General features: G+C 39.3%; 3 protein-coding genes across 7 annotated transcripts in view; 2 read left to right on the plus strand and 1 right to left on the minus strand.

Moving 5' to 3' along the window:
- Positions 1-3,301: 3,301 nt before the first annotated feature.
- Positions 3,302-6,804, plus strand: kdelr2a (KDEL endoplasmic reticulum protein retention receptor 2a). Its single transcript, XM_036590213.1, has 5 exons — positions 3,302-3,587; positions 4,684-4,784; positions 4,912-5,070; positions 5,250-5,502; positions 5,703-6,804. The coding sequence occupies exons 1-5, from the start codon at positions 3,497-3,499 to the stop codon at positions 5,735-5,737; spliced, it is 639 nt and encodes a 212-aa protein (XP_036446106.1). The 5' UTR covers positions 3,302-3,496; the 3' UTR covers positions 5,738-6,804.
- A 234-nt stretch (positions 6,805-7,038) lies between these two features.
- Positions 7,039-10,021, minus strand: LOC118821546 (lipid droplet assembly factor 1-A-like). The gene is made up of 5 exons (XM_036590214.1): positions 9,911-10,021; positions 9,331-9,441; positions 9,082-9,250; positions 8,563-8,701; positions 7,039-8,357 (listed from the first exon to the last, which is right to left on the minus strand). The coding sequence occupies exons 2-5, from the start codon at positions 9,358-9,360 to the stop codon at positions 8,300-8,302; spliced, it is 396 nt and encodes a 131-aa protein (XP_036446107.1). The 5' UTR covers positions 9,361-9,441; positions 9,911-10,021; the 3' UTR covers positions 7,039-8,299.
- A 3,830-nt stretch (positions 10,022-13,851) lies between these two features.
- Positions 13,852-23,910, plus strand: part of spag9a (sperm associated antigen 9a) — a 61,557-nt gene continuing 51,498 nt past the window's right edge. For all 5 annotated transcript variants that reach the window (XM_036590215.1, XM_036590217.1, XM_036590216.1 and 2 more), the window contains exons 1-2: positions 13,852-14,359; positions 21,836-21,956. In XM_036590215.1, the coding sequence (XP_036446108.1) occupies positions 14,060-14,359; positions 21,836-21,956 (421 nt within the window). In that variant the 5' untranslated portion in view covers positions 13,852-14,059. The remainder of the gene's footprint in view (positions 14,360-21,835; positions 21,957-23,910) is intronic.

Consider the following 23,910-nt stretch of genomic DNA (forward strand, 5'->3'; position numbering starts at 1 on the left):
CACAGAGGTATGTGAAAGTAGCGTTAGGAGTCTTGCCCAAGGACTCATATTGGTATAGTGTAGGGTGCTTGCCTAGGCAGGGGATCAGACCCTAGCCTATAGCACAGAAGGCAGAGGTGTTACCTACTACACTACACTACACTAACCACATAAAGACAAACAGACAAGGTTTTACTGATTTTTAACAGCGATTTGATTGCGAAAAAAGGTCAACTGTGCGCTTATAATGCATGTTAAAGTGGATTTATGTAAACTAAGCTGTCAAAATGGTCCATTTTGAAAGAACTGTTTTTTTTGTGGTGTCCTGACAAACACCACATAGCCTATATATCCACCTTTGCCTCCTACAAGAGCTTAGCCCCACCTATTCACACAGTTAGAAGTAGTATTTCACCTTGGACTTCTTTTTGAATGAGGCACAATACAGGACAGCCAATCAGAACAGAGCTCCTTTACATATATAACTCTTTCATACTCAAAACCCAGGACATTATTGGGATACGTTTACTGGTAACATTTGGGCTTTGCATCATTCACACATGCAACCCTTTAAAGGAGAATTCTAGCTATGTTTTTAATTTCTGCATAATTAAATGATTAACACATAAACAAATTCATTCAGAGTGGTTTGGTGTGAAATGCTCCATTCTAGAGAAAGCTACCAAGTCTGAATTGTTCACAGTTGTGGTGATAGAAAACAGACATCTGAAGAGTTTAATGACTCTAAAAGCTACTACATGAAATTGTTATGGATAGGTAACCTAATGTTTGAGACAGTTTATGATACTTTTGAGAAGACTACTTTTGGCCTAAAAAGTAATTTTAAAATCCATTAATTGTGGAGAGGTACATGTAGGACACAGTAAAGCATAATAAATTTGTTATAAAATTGTTTTTTTTTTATTTGTTATTATTTTTAAAACACTGTATATCCACTGTTCATTTTGGATAAGCAAATAAGATGGCTGTATTTGTGTTTTAGACATGGCGACCCCTAGTTCCTATCACCACCGCTGTAAACAATGAGTCTGTAAATTGCCAGTGCAATCACTGAATTATGTAGAAATTGTAAAAGATCAGTGGAATTCCCATTTAACAGTATTTTACCAGAACGCATGCCTGCATACATGCCATGACATCCTCAGCATAAATGTGAAACAGCTCCTTCATTTTTAAATCATATATTAAATACTTACACTTTTCTCTCACATTACATTAAAAAAGTCAACTGTTAAAAAAAAGCCTCATGCAAAGGTTTTACTTTGCTGGTCATGCCGCTTCTCTCAAAAATCATGTACAAAATACACTTCTGACTTTTTTAGAATTCAACTAAAAAACTCAATGGTAAAACAAAATCCCCACTGGAACTTTCCAGTGTAATTGCTAAATGGTTTCTGTTCAGACAAGCACTCCCGGTAATTTTCCAGGAATTGTACTAGGTCTCGTGCAGATAAATTGCCGGATCAACTTGATGTGGATTTCAGCTTCTGCTCGCGTTCACACTTAAGCCCTTCCCATTTAACTACTGTTAAATTGCTGGTTAAAAGTGCACACATGAAAAAGGGCTGTAAAGGCACAAAAGTAGCAAACAAAAACTGTAAGCCTATGTACAAATTTAAGAATTTAAGAGAAGTGGGAAAACAACCTTCTGGTACATGAAACCACACAAAGCCTACAGAAGAATGTATTCAACAGCAAAGGTAAATCATCTCTTTCAATGTACAAATGTTTACACCAATTTGTGGGAAATCCACTTAAATTAGCTTTTTAACACTTATTAACAAATCAAAATGTGGAGTAGCTATTTTACAATGTGCACTGTAAATACTTCATCAAAATCAATCACTCTAAAAACAGAGAAAGCAGCCCTAAACAATGTTTAGTCTTGACTCATAAATCTTAACAATCATTAGCAAGTAAGTTAAGATGAATAAAGGTGCATTCTGGCCTGACATGGGAGTTTATTATGATATTTGTTATGTCAAGCACTATTTTGTAGTGCAGCATTATACACCTCAGCCTGATCAGTGTAACATAAATTCACAAATTTATATAGATTTTTTTTTTTCAAAGAGACAAAATTCAGGCTTCAACTATTACTTTTTGGCTATGTGATGTAACTTTCTCCATTTCTATAGATAACAATATATTAGTTGTTAGAAACCACATTATCAAGTATGTTTGAGATTATTTAACAACTTCATGCGGTTTGAGGCAAATGAATGGTTTAGGTGTGCGGTTCACTAACTGATAGGCATACGTTTTAGCACTTGTGAGCTACATTAGCCTTATAGCTCCGGTGCAAATATATGCTTAGTTCACAGTATATGGGCCACATCTGGGCCACATCCGTTGTATTGTATTCCTTTTTACAGTGTGTGGGTCTCATTTGGGCCACATCTATTATTTCTTCTTGTTTTACAGTATATGGGCCAGATCTGGACCGAGAACCAGCCAGAACTTTGCTAACTGGGATAGAGGTGGACTTTATTGGTTGATTGACCAGACTTGTGAAAATTTGCTTTTTCGCAGAACTATTACTTTAACAGTTCTGCAGTTCTGACTGTTAAGACAGAAAGTTAGTCTATACTTTGCTGATATTTGTGAAGATGTGAGTTAAGGTAATTGTTGGACTTAAAGGGACATATAAGATTAGCCCGTTTACAATGGGCTGCACTACAATCCCCAGCATGCACTGCACAGTAATGTGCGCTCCCAGCCCCCTCCCCAACAGCAATCTCTGGGACCTTGCGGTTACACGACAAGTCTGCACAGCTCCACACCAGTCTTCTCACCAAACACGCTAGCTGTGTTTCAGCTGCAGTTCAACCAAGAAGGGGGGAACTTTTAAAAGTACATCTGTTTGTTGTTTTCTGAATGCAGAAGGAAGCCACATAGCTAATGCTATGGCTACTGCCGAATATCTTAGAATTTGGTGACTGTCTTGATGAGGAGGACATGATTGACATGACAAATAACATCAAATTACTTTTAGGCCACAATGTCCGTTTAATCATCTGGATTTACTTGCTAATGACTGTTGAGATTCATGAGTCCAGGCTAAGAGCTGTTTAAAGTAAAATCACACTGCCACATTGCTGATAACTAACACAGTGGTCTTTTTGAAGGTAATCATTTAAACTCTTTTACAGTCCAGTATTTATCTACTGTTCATCCAGCTATCATGGATGCCCTGCCCTCGCTCTTGAAGTGAAAAGCTTTTGGATCTCCACGCCCAGGCAGACTCTTGTAGGCGGGTCTCCCTCGCGCTGGTTTTGACTCTGCTTCTTACTACTTTTCCCGGCTTGCATTGTAATTTAACTCTTGGCCACGTCCACCGGCCACGTCGCCCCGTGTTCGCCATATTTCTTGGAGGAATGCACTGGAAAAGTGTAGGAAACCGGTTAAAGCGAATTTCAGGCGTTTCATACTTGGAATAACAGCGGACAGAAACGGTTGTCTTCTCTTGTTCGAAGAAAAACCATCAAAAGCTACAATGAACATCTTTCGGCTGGCCGGAGATCTGTCTCACTTAGCAGCCATCATCATTCTGCTGCTCAAAATATGGAGAACCAGGTCTTGCGCAGGTAAGTTAGCGCTCTAGCTGGCAAACAGAGGTGCTTTTTAAAAGTTAACACATGGTTTAATTGCTGTCTGTTCACCTGTAAACGAGTCTTAGCTGCTGGTTCAAATTGCAGTGTAACTGTGTTAGTTCTGTGCTGCCCATGATCGCTAATTCGTTTAGCTACCTTAGCGTTAGCTAGATGGCTATCAGTTTATCACTCAGTCTTAAGCAAAAATATGTCGAATTCAGAATGCAGTGGTTATTTCACAGGTAATACTTAGATGAACTAGATTGCAATACAACCTTAATTTGTATATATTTTATTTAGACATGCAGCTTACATTTGCCGGCTCTTGTTTGCTTAGAGATGGATAACTCTAGCTAGTTGTAGCCAGTAGGCTAGCTAACGGTCTTGTTGCTAACCTGATTCATCGCAAAACTGAGAAACTAACGTTAATATTCGTCAGCACAATTATAGATAATAATTTGCTCTGTTTGTTATATTTGTGTTTTTGCGTTTTTAGTCGCCCATCTCCATGATTAATTAAGTCGTGAGTAATAGCCTGGCTACTTTTATTTGCGGTGGTTGGAAGTGCATATGTGGTAACATAGCAAGCCAGATATGCAGCTAACTTTTTTAATTAGATACTCTTCTTTGGCGAGATGCCCTCGATAAGAATAGGTTTAGACTGCATGATTACTTTAGTTACCCTAATCAACAACTCATGAAGGCATGGTGTAATGATTAGTTTGTGCCACATATAAACTCTTGCAACTTTTTTTGCAATGGTCCGTCAAAAAAGTCGATCAAGAGAAGCCAGAGTTGCACAGCTGTCCAAACAGATCATTGCAAAATGCTGTGTTAAAGAAAACAGTTAAACTACGTTTTCCAGCATGCACTTCAAAACTTACGTGCTTTCTTTTGACGTGGCAGTACGTTGTATGTCACATAGCAGTTGCATGGTAAATGGTATGTGCTCCGCAGAGACATGCCCTCAACTCTGTAACTGCGAGTGCATTTTCTTATCGTGATCTTATTAGCCTTTGTGACTCAAAGTAAGCAGGGAAGTGCTGTTAACGTTACCGTTTTAAAGTTGTACATTAATTGTGCTTTACAGGGATCTCTGGGAAAAGCCAGATACTCTTTGCCTTGGTTTTCACAACACGCTATCTGGATCTCCTTACATCCTTCATATCCCTCTACAATACAAGCATGAAGGTAAATGACTTGTTGCATTTCAATAGAGGAATAATTTAAAATGAACGTTTTGTATGTTCATTATATAGGCACAAACTGCAATACTGCTTGCATTTATCAAAGCACTGTCTCTCACTTTCCACAACAGGTCATCTACATTGGATGCTCTTATGCCACTGTTTACTTAATCTACGCGAAGTTCAGGGCCACTTATGATGGGAACCATGACACTTTCAGAGTGGAGTTCCTTGTAGTTCCAGTTGGAGGCCTGGCCTTTTTGGTCAACCACGACTTCTCTCCATTGGAGGTATGTTGGCTATAAATGAGTTAGCCTGTCCAGGTTCTTCAGGTTTATGTACTGTTAATGAGGTATCTGTATACAATACTTCCATGCTTTTTGTCAATAAAGGTGCAACTAACTTTTGTTATTTACGTTCTCTGTAATTAGATACCAAAAAGAAAACCCTTTTTATGTTATGCACACAGATCCTATGGACCTTCTCCATCTACCTTGAGTCAGTGGCCATTCTGCCTCAGCTCTTCATGATCAGCAAGACAGGAGAGGCTGAGACCATCACCACCCACTATCTGTTCTGCCTGGGCGTCTACCGTGCTCTCTACCTCTTCAACTGGATCTGGAGGTTCTACTTTGAGGGCTTCTTTGACATGATTGCCATTGTGGCTGGGGTGGTCCAGACCATCCTCTATTGTGACTTCTTCTATCTTTATTTCACAAAAGGTGAGCTTCAGCACATGACAGAACTCACATTCTTAGAGGTTTAGTTGTTTTTATTCTATTCAGCATTAAAAATTCTAAGATATTAAGTAATGTTACAAAAAAAAATTATTAGGAGTTTGTGAACAATAACATAATACCGGATTTTAATCATGAAGAGTTTTGAAGGCCCTATTCTGACACAGTCTCTCTGGTTCACACAGTGCTGAAGGGAAAGAAGCTGAGCCTGCCAGCATAAGTGCCAAAGAACAGAGACCTGTGTCACCATTCAGACTCGCAGGGGGGCATGGGCCAGTAATGCCACAGCAAGACGCCGAAGACAGAACACGTATGTGAAACTGTTGCTGTTTTTGTGAAATGTCACCTGGATAAAAATGAAACGGCGCCATGAACTGCAATGAGGATTTCTCTTGGATCTGGCAACCGATTTTTTGTTTTCAGCATCTTGCAATACCTTTTTAGTGCTGTTAAAAAAGAAAACAACTTTTCTATGTGAGGTGTACTACAGGATGAAGCTCCAAATGTTAACAATTGACTCAATTTAAAACCCCTACAAACTCTGCTTATTACATGTACTTTTGAATATTCATGACATGATGTCTGATGTCTCCAGGAGTGGTGAAACTTGGCCTGAGGAACATGTACTGAACAATAGAACAATACATTAGGTTGAGCACATCCCATTCTTTATTTTCCATGCCAAATAACATCACAATACAAAATTATTGATTAGACTTCAGTGAAATTTCAGTATAACATGAAATGAATGGCTGATTTTAGATTCCAACAGCATTTCAAGGTTTTTCATTAATTCACACAATGCCTTATTTCAGCTACACTTTGTACAGTATATAAGCAGAGATGCCCCCTTGTAAATGTATTAACCTTTGTGTAAAGAAGCGAATGTGATGAGGATGTTTTGTACTGCCAATTCATTCAGCACTGATAGTTTGTATTCTTTATGTATTGGCTCCAAATTACTGTGGGTTTTGTATCTCTCTTAGGGATGTAGTCATTCATCAGTGGTCATGATGTAATATACAACATGCACAACACAGACTAAGATAATATTGATAATAGTATCCTGCAACTAAATATTTGTTGTTCACATGCAGTAATTTATCGCAAAAAGCACATGGAATTTAACATGGTGTGCATATTATCAAAAACTGGAGTGTGTGTATATGGCTTCCATAGAGCTGCATATATTTCCCCCCAACTTGAGTCATTCCTGTAGAGTTTCCTTTCTTTTTTTGTTTTGTTTGTTTTTACATATTACCACCTCCAATAAAAAATTTTACAGGCCATTGTTTTTGCTTTTCATTCTTGTAAGGCTCTTTGTAAAGAATATTCTCTACATTGTTTGGACAGTACTGCATTAAACATCTAAACTATGTGACCTCCGAAACATTATGTGCTTAATCATCACACTTTAGGTATTAAAGTTACATACCTAAAATTTTAATACCTAAAGATAAAGTACTTTAGATATTAAACTTTAGTTTACATAACTACTTTCCAGTACACAGCAGTTCCAGCTTTACGTTGCCATGCAATTTTAGGTTTTGAAATGCAAAACAGTACCTTATTCTGGTTATATATTTTAAAATAGAACTATAGAGAAATATATAGATCATATTGGTCAGTTAACCAATATGATCTATATATACTGAAGCTTTCAGTTACAAACAGTTTCATGATATATAAGAATACACAGTACTATATCAAACTATGTTTTGGTCTGTAACCGTGATCCCAAAGCATTTTGGAAGTAGTATCCTCTTTAACCAGCAGAGGTCCACTGTGGTGTCACAATATGAGATTTAGAAATCCGAATGCTATTTGGCCAAATGACACAAATGGAATTAATGACCACATCATTTCACAGTGTTAACATCAAAAGTATCATGGGGCTTTGAAAGTATGATGCAATATAAGGTAATACAGTGTCATGGTGGTATATAGTGTTTGCTGCACTGCTATTGTAACCACCCTGCAGGAGAAACAGGGTAAGTATGAAAACCACTTCAGACTTTTGTACAAAGGTACCAGAACATAAGTAATCTTTCCCATTCAATTCCATAGTCTTGAGAAGAAAATACAGCTGGCATTCATAGATATATCATTGTAGTGCAAAAATACAGTGTTGCAGTTAATGCATTTTGTGTGTTCTGAAAAGACGACGTGAAAATTTCCGAATCGATGAATAAAGTTGTTTTTGACCAACAGACATGGTCAAAAATGACTTGGAAATAAATCTTGTTCCATTCATGTCTTTTCAAAGTTAAGAAGGTTTTTTCCTTCTCTTGTAAAGGTACCATTTTGGAGATAAGGAATTTTTTGTCCTGATGGCAACAATATGTAAATCAGGAAAATGTAACAAGGATAGTATCTTTGACAGCAGCATTCAATTACATTGTCCCATAAGAAATGCAGATTGTTGCCTCTGCTAATAATGGGCCTGATTCACCAACCATTCTTAAGACATTTCTTCTTAAAACCCACTTCCACAGTTTTCACAAAGATTCTGAAATTCACCAATGTTCTCTTATTTAGGATTTGTTCTTAAGTAAGAACAGAATTTACACACACTCAAGAGCACAAAGGTGCCAACAATTCTGCGCTTTAAGAACACACCATGAATCTGATGTAACTTTTCCTTAGGATCTTTCTCAAGAAAGAATTTAGGAAGATATTGGTGAATGAGGCCCATTGATTCTTTCGTTTACCTGAGGTTTTTGGAGGAGGGGAAGAGAGGCATTCTCGCAGGCCTCCAGGTACATACAATGTACATGCTTTGTTACCACTCTGTTTTTTTGGTCTCCATGTCTCCAGTAGAGATGTTGTTTTCAGGTGTCCTAACCAGAGAAATAAGAAATGAACACAATTGAAGGCGTAGTTCGGTTTAATGTTGCTATTGGTGGTTACTACCTTCCATTTCTTGTCAGGAGCATTAGCATGTATGGCTGAACCATTCTTTTAACAGGGCATTTGTCAATGATATGACACTGTGTAAGGATGGTGTGGTGGGAATGTGAACTGAAGTCAGGAGAGATACTGTACCTGTGAATGAAACAGAAGTTCAGCACATGTGAAATTACGATGTACAAGGCACTGAGTACACAGGAGACCCAGAAGGACACCACAGCAAGGCAGAAGAGAACACACAGCAAGGTGGTCCCTCCAATCATCAACAAGAAAACTGTAGGCACAAGGCAAAGTGGTCCATCAAAGGTGATTTGGACTTCATCTCATGCTGAAATTGTGCCTACACTCAGTGGCATAATCACTAACTGTGCAGGCGGGTGTGGTTTAGATGGCAGTAGTAAGCAATAGTAAGTGATCAAAGCAAATTACATCGTCTTGTCCTAGTTATTCAAGGTCACTCACATGTTTTGTGTTATTTCCCACTGGGGCCCATAAGATCATAAGTCATAAGTGGACAGCGAGACATTTAGACATTCACACCTAGCATCTCTATGTGTCTCAAAAGCGTCGCCAGTGATCGGATCACCCAGGACGCATCTTAATGCCAGGTGTGTAGGGGCTATAGTTACATCCCTGTCTACGCTCCTTACTTACTTTCAACAAAGATGAAGCATACTGTAACAGCGATGAAGGTAACAGCAGCAAATGCCAGGAAAAGTCCAATGGGCACTGAGGCTGTTAGACCAAACACCAAAACAACCAGTGCCAAGAAGGGGTGCTCAGTGAGGTACTTTCCCACCCTAGTGTTCAAGAGCTCTGCAACCTAAAAACCAGAGAAAAGAAAAACATGTAGTGGTAGATGACAGGAAAGTGTCATCTTCTGTACCTATGAGGACATCTCACCTTAGGGTCATAGTTTATATCCTCCATCATTGGTGGAAAATTGCCCTGGAGCTCCAGCGTCCCCGTTGGCAGTTGAGGTTCATTGCCACAGCGCGATATCCTTCACCCACCCTGGGTGGCAAGGGCAAAACAGACAAATGGGGTTTGCCAGTCATATTTAACAGCGTTATAACGGTCTAACAGTGCAGATACAAACTTCATACAGTTACAAGTGAATGTCATGTCGTATAAGGACTTTAAGGAAGTTTTTTTTTTTATGGCTAGCTGGGCTGTATTGCTCCAACTATCGCCTCAGCACCTGAGATTACAGTGCCTACAGAGGAAACATACCAGCTTGAGCTATCAGTTTTTTAGATTAACGACCTCTCTGGCCGTCTTTCTCGAGTGTAGCCATCAATCCTATCTAGCTAACGTAATAAAACTCAGCAACCAGCTAAATCCAGAGAAACGTATCAGGAATAACTTTAGCTATTAAGCTAAACAGCTCGGCTTTCTAAACCATAACTGCGCTATAACTTAACTAAAACACAAGTTATGACTACAAGCTGTTTTGATTTAAGGAATAAAATGATTTAAATACCTGTTAATCCGAACGAGGTGATAATATTTCCTTCTAAACTAGAAACGTGAGTTTGAAACAGGGTTGCCAGATATTCAAACAGTTTGACGCGTATAGTTAGGGTTTTCTGACGCGTCACATGCTCAAGGTGCGCCGCCTACTGTATCGCCTGCAAACAGCAACATACTGGAAATTAGGACAGAAAAGGTTTAGAAGGAATTTTTACCTGATTTCAGTAAATAATCAAATAACTAGCTAACAGAAGTACTAACAGTTAGGCTATAACCTTCGCCAAAAATACACTATATATCAAAAACATTGTAGACTCCTCCTTAGCCTTAGTTTCTACTGAAATCAAGGGTAGTAATAGGGAGTTTTTGATAAGTCTTTACACTAAAGGTTGGAACATTGTTCTGAGGATTTGATTGCATTCAGCCACAAGAACTTTAGTGAGGTGGTGATGTTGAATGAATCTGGAATTCAAACATCAGTTGGTCTCAAAGGTTTTGGGTGGAGCACCATCTCTCCAGAGAATGCGGTTCCACTGCCCCACAGCCCATTTACACCCATCTAACCGACGCCTGGCATTGAGCATGTTGATCCTAAGTTTATGTGCTGCTACTCCAGAGCATAACATATAATGTACATTATACCTATTTATTCCATTGACATGCTACCAATCCACTTTTACTCAAATGAGTGAGGAAGAATTGCTTGAAGCAGTTTTCAAATGCAATGCTCAGCTCTTCTTTCAAGCTTCAACCATCAAACAATTACATAGTTGACTTTGATTGTTGTAACAATACTGTACTACAATACTTTAGAAAGTAACCACTTCTCCCAAAAATCAGTATTGAAAGCCTAATCTCGGTATACTAAACATTGCAATTCTGAAGGTATATTCAAATAGATTATAACTATCATAGTTATGTTGATGAAACTAAAGATGACCAGTGAACACAAGTTGTTTTATAAACATAAATTCCTAACATTTTAAATGCAGATTTTTTTACTTTATTTTTTATATAGCAGGAATGATATACATTAATCAGCTCAAAGTGGTTGGTGTAGTGTAGCAGGTAACACCTCTGCTTTCTACGCTGTAGGCTGGGGTTCAAACCCCACCTTGGTAATCACCCTACACTATACCAATAAGAGTCCTTGGGCAAGACTCCTAACACTACTTTCACCTACCTGTGTAAAATGATCAAATTGTAAGTCGCTCTGGATAAGAGTGTCTGCCAAATGCCGTAAATGTAATGTAAGCTCAAAGGTAAATGTTCTAGTGTTAGCCAACTGGCTAATTTTCAGCTGTAGGCCCTGAAGCCCAATTTCCTGAGCCAACTTCACACTGCTGATGATGTACATTAAGTTATATTTTTATCTGGGTAATTTGAGATGTAGAAGGCTTTAAAATGAAAATGAGATGCATTTTACATCTCAACTTCAGTGCAAAACATTTTCAGTTTTGTACATTTAAATCAAAAAGTAGTTGGAGACCCATTGTTACAAGCCTCATTTTTTAATGAACTGAATTGAAATCTTAAATATGGTTAAAAACATTTGGAGGTTCATTCATGTGGATGAGTTCTGGCAAAATAATCATATCTTTGGCCCATGTGTGGTCAGTAAAAATACTGCAGGTAAGAATAGCTATGAAAATAAAATTCTTTTGTGTTATTCAAAATCCTGCCCTTACAAGGGAAAATCTGGCAACCACTTAATCTGACATGCACTGGGCTGTTCCTCTACCTGTAGCACTGCAAATCAGATATCAGTTCGAGCCTAATATGGTTTCTGAGAGGAGAAAATAATAACTGACAAAAATTGTAAGAGCTGGCTGTGGGAATTTTAAAAGAACCTGTGCGAATTTGGAAACGATCCTGCGCTGCACTTTTGGCTCAAATTTATTGAAACTTCTTACAAAACTAAACAAAAAGTTATCCAGCACTGCTGTCGCACTACAGAATATTTACTATGAATATACCGCAATATTCAGATTAAAGATAAAGATTTATTCAAAACCTTCATCACCCATGTGAAATAGTAATTGCCTTCTAAACCTAATAAATAGTTGTGCTAATCTTTGCAGTAACAGTTTGAGATAACTTGTGACGAGTGTTCTGCATCACTGTGGAGGAATTTTGGCTCACTCTTCTTTGCAGGATTGTTTTAATTCTGCTACATAGGAAGGTTTTCAAGCATGAGCTGCCTGTTTAGGGTCTTATCACAGCATCTCAATGGGATTCAAGTCAGGACTTTGACTCTGCCACTCCAAAGTTTTGTTACTTTTGAACCATTCAGAGCTGGACTTCGAATCATTGTTAGGCTGCATAACCCAACTGCACTTGAGCTTTAGGTCACAAACTAATAGGCGGACATTCGCCTTCAGGATTTTCTGATAGAGAGCAGAATTCATGATTCCATCAGTTATGACAAGTCGTCTAGGTCCTGCAGAAGCAAAGCAGTCCCAGACCATCACACTACCACCACCATGTTTGACGTGGAAGGTGGTGTCAGCCTTACGCCAGATGTAAAAGACCAATGTCTTCCAAAAAGTTCAATCTTTGACTCATTAGTCCACAGAGTAATATTGTAAAGTCTTGGGGGTCACCTGGGTTTTTTTTTTGGCAAATGCAAAACATGCCTGTGTTCTTTATGGTCAGAAGTGGTTTACGCCTTGCAACTCCACCATGGATGCCATTTTTGAACAGTTGCCTGTCTTGTTGTACAATCATGTACATTGATGTTAACTGAGGCAGGTGAGGCTTGCAGTTCTTTCGATGTCCGTCTGGATTCTTTTGTGACCTGGGTGACTTGTTGATGCACTCTTGGTGAAATTTTGGCAGGCTGGCCAGTCCTGGGAAGGTTCACCACTGTTCCAAGTTTTCTGCTTTTGTGAATAATGGCTCCCACTGTGGTTTGCTGGAGTCCCAGAGCTTTAGCAATGGCTTTGTAACAATTTCCAGACTGCTAACTGCTAGATTTAATTGACTTTGTTTCGCATCTGTATTTGAATCTCTTTAGAACATGGCATCATGTGCTGCTTTTTGAGATCTAGCCATCTAGCCTGTTTCACACTGCCAGGCAGGTTCTGTTTAAGTGATGTTTAGATTCAACAAGTCTGGCAGTAATCATGGCTGGGTATGGCTAGTAAATTTAAACCCAATAGTCAATTGAATTTGGTTAATTGGTTGATTTAGTAGCTAAGCTAAGGAGTAATTACTCTTTCACATAAGGCCAGGTAGGGCTGAAGAGCATTTTTTCTTCAATAAACGAAATCATCATTTTAAAACAGCATTTTGTGTTTACTTGGGTTATCTTTGTCTAATATTAAAAGTAGTTTAATGATCTGAAACATTCAAGTGTGACAAATATACAAAAATAGAAAATACTTTCTCACAGCACGGCGTTGCGAGATGAAGTAGGCTTGCTGGTGGTTTTGAATAGTAAATAAAAAGGCTATATTTGGGTTGTACATATCGTAACTCCTGTCTCCTATCACCACCGCTGTGGAGAAATATGTACTAGTATGTTTTTATATATAATGCACCATTTCACATCGAAACACTCCAGATGACTTTGTTCAAATTTCATCGTCCGACTGCAGAAATGTTGAAAAACTGGTGGAATTCCCTTTTAAACCAATGCAACTTCCAAATACTCTCATTGCCGGTCTGTCAGCTGAGCGATACATGACGAAACGTCACACAGACTGAGCTTCAGTATCCTTATAACATCAACGTTACTCATTACATAAATCACCATTTATTACAAAAGTAGCCATAATTTTAATTTACTTTACTGGCGTAGGACACAGTCATAAACGGGGAGCCTGTAAATCAGAGCCAAAGAGAGCTTTAACTTCAGCGGCGAACGCCGGAGCAACCCCAGTCTCTCTGAGGAGAGCGTGACGTCACCACGCGCTGGTCTGGTCAACAACCCGTCCGTTGTGAGGAGAGAGAGAGAAAAAGAGAGAGAGAGAGAGAGAGAGAGAGACGGCGGAAAAACACCACGTAGCAGGATACTGAGGGACAGTGGAAGCGAGGAGCAGCCGAGGCCGTTCTCCCTTAAACCTTACAACTGTTGACGGCGATATACGAGGAGCTGTCGGGAGGTCGAAATCTAGGGCACGTCAGCGGGAAGGCAGGGAAAGGGAAAGGAGGGAAAATGGAGCTGGAGGACGGTGTGGTGTACCAGGACGACACGGGCACGTCGGCTATGATGTCCGACAGGGTGTCGGGCCTGGCCAGCTCCATCTACCGCGAGTTCGAGCGGCTCATCGGCAAGTACGACGAGGACGTGGTGAAGGAGCTGATGCCGCTAGTCGTGGCCGTGCTGGAGAACCTGGACTCCGTGTTCGCGGAGAACCAGGAGCACGAGGTGGAGCTCGAGCTGCTTAAAGAGGACAACGAACAGCTCATCACGCAGTACGAGCGGGAAAAAGCGCTGAGGAAACACGCCGAGGAGGTGAGCAGGCTAGGCTAGCCAGCATCCCTTTCTTAGCACCCCAGTGATGCTGCTTCCAACAGCAGCCTGAGAACAGCTCGGTCTCATTGTTGCTGCAGCTGCCACCGCCCCGACCCAGGCCCTTGGGGGGTATTTTACACAGCAGCTAGCCAGAGGACTAAAAGGAAAGGTTCACAAAAAAAAAACCCAACAACAACACACATTCACTTTTTTTTGCCTCACTCCAAATGTAGTCAAACAGCTAACACTGTTTGGAAGTTTGCTAAGCTAACATAAAAGAAATGTGTCACTGAATAAGATATTGAGTGTCACAGACTGACATTAGTTTTTGGCTAAATAAACTCTTATCTTTGGGGTCAGTTTGACCCCATTCAACGTTAAACATCTCGAAATGAATGACTGACATCATTTTTGGCAAAGAAACAAAGTACCTGACGCATTGGATAGCAGTTTTAATCCCAGTTATTTTTTGGAGGTTTACATTGCTGTTGCTGGTCAGTCCTCACTTTGGATTTAAGTTATCCAGTTTACTGAGACAGATTGGTTTACGAAATCCCCGCTTGCTCCTGGATGGCCCCGGACCTTCACAGGCCTTTTAAAAGAAGACAGTTAGAGACTGTTTGAGGTTCAGTGCTCTTGAGTTGGTCTTTCTCTTTTGCACCCCATTGTGCTGAGATGCACCATCATTAATGTCTTGTTAGGGCTAGACTTCGCACTGGGCAAGGAATCAGTTGGTAAACACTGATAATGTGGTATCATCAGACAGCTGTTGCCACTTTCGGGTAAACAAACATTCTGTGCCTCATGCTGTCGTCGCTATGCACAGCTTAAGTGAGAGAGATTGTTGATGTCTGAGTACTGAGCGACTTCCACCATTCAAGCCTAACTAGGCTACAGTCAGAGCCATGCGGAGGATAAAATGCAACCTCTCTAGCATCACTCCATGTGATGACTTTCTATATATTCCGCCAGAACAGGTTTTGTGTCGTTAGTAGGTTTATTCGTTGTGCAATCTGGCATTAAAAACCTTGACATAGTGTTCCTTGGAAGCAGAATCAATGTTTTTTCATGTAAAGACTCTACGAGGTTTCTGTCACTTCTAAGTACCATTTTATAATGCTTTTATATACACTTTTAAAAATAAAGGTGTCAAAGAGTGCTCTTTGCACACTGCTGTAGAAGAACCACTTTTGGTTCTCTATAAAAGACTTTCTTTAGAGAAGTGGTTCTTAAACAGGTCCTCAGGCCCAACAGATGGCCCACATTTTCACTCCAACCCATCCCACAACAATCCCTGAGGACCGATTTGAGAACCACTGCTTTAGAGAACCATTTTGTAAATGATATGTGTGAAGTGTAAAGAACCTTCACATAATGTAAAGGTACTAGGAAGAACTAAAAACTGGTAAAGAATCTTTGTATTATGTAAAGGTTCTCCACACACACTCACTTTTTCAAACATGATCCTTTAAGGAATCAAAAGTGGTTCTTCTGTGACATCACTGAAAGAACTCTTTGTGATATCTTAATTTTTACTGTAGGAAAACTTGACCAAGATTAGGTAAATGGTCTCTGGACTGATTACGATTTTTTGGCATTGTCACAACATTAATGACTAAATATACTATGTGTGCAATGTTTGTAATGATACATCAGCTGCAATCAGTTGGATTCAGATTCAGTGAGTAAAAATGCATTCATACATTGTTGTAAAGGTGTATTATTATGTTATATATTATATATGTATCTCCTGTACTTTATATTGTAGTTGTACAAAAATTCTTACACTTGTACTGTATTCAGTTCTTCCCAATAGCCAAGTGACCTCTACCTTAGTTTTGTTGATGGGGTCATGCCAGAGAGGGGATATATGCTCAAATTTGTTTAGGAAAAGGGAGATTAATGGCAGTTGATAAGCATGGTTCAGTTCTCCATGTGTATTTACAACATAAGCCCTTCTTTTGACAGCTTAAGTCTGCTCAGTAGCTTTATCCATTACTGACACTGAACTGGGATTATGTGCAATATGGCTGTCACATTCTCCAGTTAAGCCAGAGGTTTTTGCTCAGTCACAGTGTCTTTTGTGCTTATAAAGGGGCAACTTTTCCCACCCAAGTGCTCACTTTCTTTGTTATAAGGTAATGTGCAGTTTTTGCTTTTTACAGATGACATGAGCTCACTGTTATATAATTAGGAAGTCCATGTGCTTTCCCTTTTGTCTGAAGTGTCATTGTAGTGCGCCAGTCAAGTGTTATAGCAGCCTTTAGGCTCTTTGACTGGCTAATGTGGGAAAGCGAGAGGACTTGCAGGAGCTAAATGCTAGCTTATCATGGCTTTTCCTGTGGGAGCCACATGGCAGAGGTTTGAGTGGGGAGTCCAGGATAACGTAGGCGGGCCTGCGTGACTCAGCACTCCGAATGTCTTTACTGTGTCAGTGTCCCCAACTTCAATCAGAGCAGTTCCTCATAGCACTGCCACATCACTCAGTGGGGCAGCAGGCTGTTTTCCATTGCAAATTGAGCTGGACAGAGCTGTTTTAGTTTGTCCCTTTTAGGTGATTATAGGTTTTAGTCTTCATTGTGTACTAGGCCTTACTTAGAATGAGTTACATAAATAATGCAGAAATAACATCAAAGCACAGAGTGAATGTGGGGTCGTATTTTGAATTGACTGAAAAATAGCATTCCTGTCTCTGACTAATTTCAGGTTGATGGCCAGTGTGTTCCAGTGTTAAAAGCACCTTAAAATGTTTAGGTTAATTTTTAAGATTCTAAAGTCGTATTGGACAAAGATGCCCATAAGATTTTTTTGGTGCAATGCCACATTTGAAACTATGATGTTATATGTTAAAAGTGAACCTAAAGGGAAAAAATACAAGAAAATATAGGATATGGGCCTCATGACGTTTAAAGGATCTCTATATAATGTAAAACCTTTATACCAATTTGTTTTCCAAATGTACATCCAAGCCAAGAACGATTTAGAAACCTTTATGTTTAAGAGTGTACACAGACACTTAAACAGGGCAAACACTTACCCGTGGCCTAAAAAGAACTCAACTTAAAAACACTCTGACCCAGTCCCTAGCAAGACTACATCATTAACTCCACGAAGCTTGTGTAATGATAAGGCTGTCATTTGGAAACCATTGCAAAAGCTAGTGGTTAACACAAACAATCTGGCTTGGTGTAATGACATAAAAGTGTATGTGGTCTTGTAGAGCAAAGGAAGCAATGAGTTTTTCTTTGGAAAGAACTTAAAAAAACCTTCAACTAGGGTTTGGCAGTATAACAGTAGTGATGTATACCGTGGTATTTAAATTTCATGGTTTCAAAATGATGACAGTGTTAAATACCTAATAAGCAGCCAAATAAACAAATAAACACCTATGTATGATTTGGGGGGAGGGCTTGACTCATATCCGAGTCTGTATCCCCTGAATGTGTGTCATTTGAGCATCACTTAACTAAAACTAAGCCTTTACTGTGATGCGGGACACTTTTGGTCCACTAACTAAGCTAATCTAGCAGGTTTTTGCTTAAAACACCACAGAATAGGTTCGATCACCAGTCATTTAACTTTGTTCTCTCAGACATGAGTTTTTTGACCAACACGTGTCAGTTGAGCACCAGTTAGCCGGAATAGAGCCTGTAGTGTGCTGTGTGGCACTGATAGGATGTGTAGCTTGTTGTAAACTAGCGTTAGGTAAACTAGTGTTAGGAACGCTAGCATTAGGTGTGTAGCAGGCTACAGACCCAATAACAAGCTAACAGGTTTAATTTCTTGTGTCAGTCAAGACTAACATCTTAGTGGTGCTTCAGTTAGCCAGATTCAAACCTGGCCGAGCAGAGCTGTTATTGTGCTAGTTTAAGCTAGTGCTCACCAGCTCCTCTCTCCTATCAGCAATGTGTGACATGTTTGTTGATGTTTGTTAGATTGATGGTTTGACATTTATTGAATCATGAGTTGAAAATTGTGTACTGCATTCACTTTTTTGTTGATGCGCAAGATAGGATGGCACAAACAGAAATGTAAATGTAGAACCAATCAGCAAACAGCTGTTCTGCTGAGTTAATATCACAGTAATACTTGGAGACTGTTTGGAGAAGGTATGAAAAAGTGGATACCACCTGAGACACATCATGAGTCTAACTTCTGACTGATGCTGTAATACTTTCAGTGATGAGTGATGAGGAATGTTTGTTCATTTGAGGTTGAGCTGTGTCTGTCATCAGTTGGAAGCTACTAAGTTTCGACAGAAGCAAAATAGCTAATCAGCAAAGATGGCCACTCTAGTACTTTAATAGTTGCATAAAATGCACAAAAACAGTCAATTTAATTATTTTGCGCAGGTTTTTATATGGCAGTTAATCATCAGCTTAAAGTTTGTCATTACAACAGGCCTGGAGCAGCATTCCAAAAGTCTTAAGCTTCTCTGAAGACGTGAGAGACTTTGATTCCTTATCACATCCACATCCATCTATTTCCTGAGTTTTTTGTTATTTGGTCTCCTCCCTACATGTTTACAACCGCTAGCTCAGTTTTCTGAATGAAAAACATTGCTGCCAACAGGCCTCCAGTGCTTATGGTACCCTTTGACTTGTATGTGTGTACTTTATGAAGTTGGCTCAAAGCGAATGTGAATGGAAAGTGACACGAACCTTCTGGTTTCCTCAGTTCTGTGCTTGGGGCACCGGCGTAGTTTATTGGTGGCTGCATGACGGGGACCGAAAGTGACATAGAAAGCAGCACCCCGCCAACCTCCACTCTCTCACTGAGCCCGGCTCTCCAGCAGAGCCTCGCACTCCAGACTGACTCAAGCTGGGAGAGCTTCCCAGTAGGGAGTCACGCTGGGATTCTATTACTTCCAGGTCACATGATCCTTTGTTGTGACGGGCAGGGCTGAGAGGCTCCCGTATGCTTGGGTCTCTCCCTCTGGTTTCCTGCTATTGGTGTTACGCCAAAAGGCATCCCCCAGTCTCTTAGCGCTTGGGCTAAGTTCCTGCAAGAATAGTATCTCTACTATTTGTGCCTTAGGCATGGAGCAGAGGGTTTGCATTGAGTATTGAAATGCAGTTAACTAATTATAAACTAAATAAACAAATGAAACACATTAGTGCATTTCCAGTGCTTTCTATTAAAAACCGCAATATAAACAACACTATTTGCTCTTTAAAGGGGAAGACTGGCATACATTTCAAATGAAAGTTGGAATAACAGGAATCTAATAAAGTAAAAGGCAACTGGCTATTTTGCTCAACGAGTCATGCATAATTATGATATTTTGATACTGGTGTAGCAGCAGTTTTAAATATAGTGTGGGTGTGCTTATTTGCCTCATGCTATTTACATCATGAAACTGCAGTTGCACAAATTATATAATAAATTCTACAAATAATACAAATAATAAATTAATAGATTGCTGTTGCGAGTTTGAAAGTCTGGTCTTAGTTCCAATTGTGGATCCCAAAAATTAATAATATTTCATTTGATTGAAACAAGCACAAATGAGATTGTTCATGTTCATATGTTCAGTACAGGCAGCAATAATGTGTGTGATTTCTAACATCAGTAGTTTTGGAGAATCCCCTGGATCAGAATCCTCAGAAGAAAAGAAAAAATGCTGAACAGTGGAGTAGTCCGAGGCAGCTGGCCAGGATGTCCAGTCTTCCCTTCTCCGTTCTGGACGCTCGGTGGCCGTGGGTGGAAACTAGGATTTGAAGCCAAACAATAAGACTGTCAGAGTTGCTCTATCTTGGGCCTTCCACTTACATCCTGTTACTTTTGCCCTGCTTTTTCCTGCTTATGTTGTGTCTGACATTGGACTTGGAAATGAAAATCTGTGTGTTTGTGTATGCGTGGCAGCCAATTTTCTGCTCCCCTTCAGTTTTGCACTATTTTAGCACAATGTCTGCTCCCTTAAAAATGAGAGCTGCTGTTTTTCTGGGACTGAAGTGTCTGTGTCCATAGGCATAAACAGTGTCTGCTCAAGAGGAAAAGGATAGGTATAGCCATTTTTGCTATTCAGATTCTTCACCAAGAAAATATTTTGCAATTTTAATAGAGATTTTTACACAGATTTGAGTGTATGGATATTTTTTCACATTTAGAGTCACATTTGTTTAGCTCCAGCTCCTCAGATAAGTCTGATACTGGATGAGTGGTGTTTTTTTCCTTGATTTCTGCATTGTTTTGAATAAAAAACAAATCTGCAGATGGTTCAAGATTAATTTATTATCTACAGGTACCATTAAGGCTTATCTGTTCAGTATATTTAGTAATTTATTGTTCAGTCGTTGATGATTTATTCAGTAACATGTAAGTTGTGTAGTTATGAGAGTTAGAAATTGACCAAGTGTGGCCCCACATGACTTTTGACTTCAAGGTGGTTAGAAATGACAAATTATATATATGTGTTGCCTGAGTTTTCAATTGGCGCACTTGTGTTTTTAATTACTTCAAAATTATGGCAGACTCAGGAAAACATACTTCACATGTACTTATTAAAGAAGTGGCGAGAGGAAGACATCATGTTCTGAGACGCATAAGCTGGATGCCCGTCCCACTGCCATCTTTTAAAGTTCAAAACATAAACTTCGTCTCCTGTGTAGACCATTTTCTGCTCCCGCCATGCTGAATGTTATAAACTTTCGCTATGACGCGAACGCACATGCGCAGAACGTACTCAAACTTTCCGATTGGGAATGTAATTGGATACTGGCGTTTACTTGACTATTATTCTTCTCTTTAACAGATTAATTAAAGTATTACCCACCTCTTTCATTTGGATAGGAATTGCATTCCGAATGGGCTTGATTGGGCTAGCCTATTCCGATTGAGGTGTATACATGGACGTATTCTATTCTGATTGAGCTCTTAGTCGGATTATTAACAGATGATCAGCCTGCTTGTAAATGTGGCTAATGTCCTAGTTAATCTAATAATCTAAGTTGCCTGGAAAAATATTTCATTGGATTATATTAATTACAACTATCCAAGCGATTTTCATTTTGCCAGCAAAATGGGGCCTGCAGAAGTAGATTAATACTGTTAGCAGTGTTGGCTTACATATTTGACTACTAAACAATCTTGTAATTCAGAGGGATCAGTGATATTAGGCGAAATATGTATACAGAACAAACTAAATTGATACAACACTGGTGTTTAACACAGGGCACATTATCGGCCAGATTTCTGAGAACAATTTTCTTTTTTATAATTGTGTAAAAGTTCATAAATATCTTCCTCAAAGTTCCTTAAATACGCTTGCCACCTCCTTCTCTACTGTAGAAGTCCATTGTTGCTGATTTTTGTGTTATTTGAGAAATAGTCCAGATGCAGTACTTTTAGCTGTGTGTTTCACAGTATACTGTGCTAACCATCCAGAATATCATAATATTGCTGTAAGAGCTAAAGTTCATGCTGTAGCTATGGGGTGTTTGTATAATGCTGAATGTTTGTGTTCTCCATGAGCAGAAGTTCATAGAGTTTGAAGACTCCCAGGAACAGGAGAAGAAGGAGCTGCAGAACAACGTGGAGAGGATGAGCTCTCATACACGCCAACTGGAGCTGAAGATCAAGAACTACACCGACCAGAGTAAGAGCTCATTTGCTATCTTTCTCTCTTATTCCCTCCGCACCTCCATTCCTCACTTTCTCCCAGCTAGGCTTTGTGAACACCTCAAGTGTCCTTCAAAAACTACATTGGTTAGTGCGAAATGAGAGAACTTTTGTCTCTGTCAAACAATATCTGTCTAGCCTTGCTGGTGTGCAGCTTATATATGATACTATCATCATACTGTTAATAGTAACAGTAATAGTAATAGTACCAACAAGTAAATCTAGACATTTGTAGAGTAATAGTGATGTAACAAAATTTCCAGCAATTTTCAGCTGAAAATGGTCAAAAAAGGCACTTCCAGTTTTCAGGCGAAAAAGAAAAAAAAGACCAAAAACTTTTGCCTGAAAAAAACCCGTAAAGGCCTACAGCGAAATGTCAAAATCTAAATAATTTTAGTGATAATGACAGTGGGAAAAAGTGATTAAAACACTGTTTGTGTCAGTGCAGATACATTCAGTCTGTGCAGCAGCAGATCAGCACTGAATGTGTTGCCCTGTGTAACAATTTCCCAGTTTCTGTGAGGGACATTAGATAAAAGATTTGTATTCATTGTTTATGCTGAGTAACAGGAGGGGGTAAAACACTTAACAGTTTCACCACTACAGTTTTAATACCTCTTGAAAACACACTGTCCTGATCGAGAAGCAGATTTACAGCACAACAGAAGCAGAAAGAAAAGTCCCTGCTAGTGCGGCGACACTCCATCTGTAGCTGCATCTTTTGAAATAAGGAAAAATATCACAAATGACAACCAAAGTACAAAGTATAACTAAAAAATAGAATTTGTGGCCTTGGATGATGACCAACTATTCTCTGTTGTCAAGGATGTTGGGTTTTATGGTACATACTGTAGCAGAGTGCTTTCAGTCCTGTCCTGGGGGCCCACTGTTCGGTACAGTTTCAGCTATTCTCTGCCACAACAAACCTGATCAGGTAATTAGCTGGTCAGGTAATTATATTAATGAGCTGTATTAGGTGTGCTGGGGGCAGAAGGTGTGCAGAGCACTGGGTCCCTAGGACTGGAGCTCAAAACAACTACTGTAGCATACACAATGTAATAATTTAAGCTTATTTTATGTAAGCTGTTTCTTTGGTTTTTGTCTGTTTGGTTTTATTTTCAGCCAAGAATATTCATTTTGGTGCATCATGAATTGTAGTGTGTCATTACATGCAAAGTTTGTAGTACAAGGAGATTAATACTGGCTATTATATAAGAGAAGTGTGAATTTGCTGTTTGTAATTATAGGAGTAAAGTATTTGTACATATATGATAACTTTGTAATTTCGATTCTTGCAGTTAAGACTAGATTTATCATTCTTATTTATTCATATTATTCAAATTACAAGAACTGCAGTTTTTGTTATAGCCTACATTATTAACCACATTTTCTTATCAAGTTCAAAGTGGGGAAATTGAGCCTAAGAACACTGCCTGTAGATGAGTTTGACCATTTAGAAGCAACCAAATGCCCATGTGCTGTGACATCACAGCCACAACTAACTGACAGTCTGGTGAACTACGTGCAGTGTTCAAGCCCTAAAGCCAGAAACAGTGGATATTCTGGTCTTTTTGGCCAAAAAACAGGCCTAAGTTTATAGAAAATAATCGCAATGTAAATTGTTGTTACTGTATTATTGCTTTAAAAAATCACAAGTAGACATTTCGCCCAAATTGTTCAGCCCTACTGCCATTGGTGAAGGCTTCTACTCCTCTCTCTCTCTCTTCCTCTCTCTCCTTTTCTATGTCACTCACTCACTCCTAACCTTTCCACATGAGCATTGTGCAGCTGCTTATTGTAGGCAATGACCTCATTTTAGTCACACCACTCCACAAATACCACTTACTTCCTCCCACTGAGTGCTCAAATGTAAAAAAAAATGTAAGGAGAAATTTCACTATAATTGAAACATCCATTTCCCGTCTTCCCCA

Source organism: Colossoma macropomum, unplaced genomic scaffold (genome assembly GCF_904425465.1).
Source record: "Colossoma macropomum unplaced genomic scaffold, Colossoma_macropomum, whole genome shotgun sequence".
NCBI lineage: Eukaryota > Metazoa > Chordata > Actinopteri > Characiformes > Serrasalmidae > Colossoma > Colossoma macropomum.

Excerpts from the sequence above, each read along its gene's own strand:
- LOC118821546 (XM_036590214.1), bottom strand. The coding sequence starts at position 9,360 with ATGATGGAGGATATAAACTATGACCCTAAG. Across the intron at positions 9,251-9,330 it reads ATATAAACTATGACCCTAAG|GTTGCAGAGCTCTTGAACAC; the intron begins GTGAGATGTCCT and ends TCTGGTTTTTAG. Across the intron at positions 8,358-8,562 it reads AACTTCTGTTTCATTCACAG|GACACCTGAAAACAACATCT; the intron begins GTACAGTATCTC and ends TTCTCTGGTTAG.
- kdelr2a (XM_036590213.1), top strand. The coding sequence starts at position 3,497 with ATGAACATCTTTCGGCTGGCCGGAGATCTGTCTCACTTAGCAGCCATC. Across the intron at positions 4,785-4,911 it reads TCTACAATACAAGCATGAAG|GTCATCTACATTGGATGCTC; the intron begins GTAAATGACTTG and ends TTTCCACAACAG. Across the intron at positions 5,503-5,702 it reads CTATCTTTATTTCACAAAAG|TGCTGAAGGGAAAGAAGCTG; the intron begins GTGAGCTTCAGC and ends TGGTTCACACAG.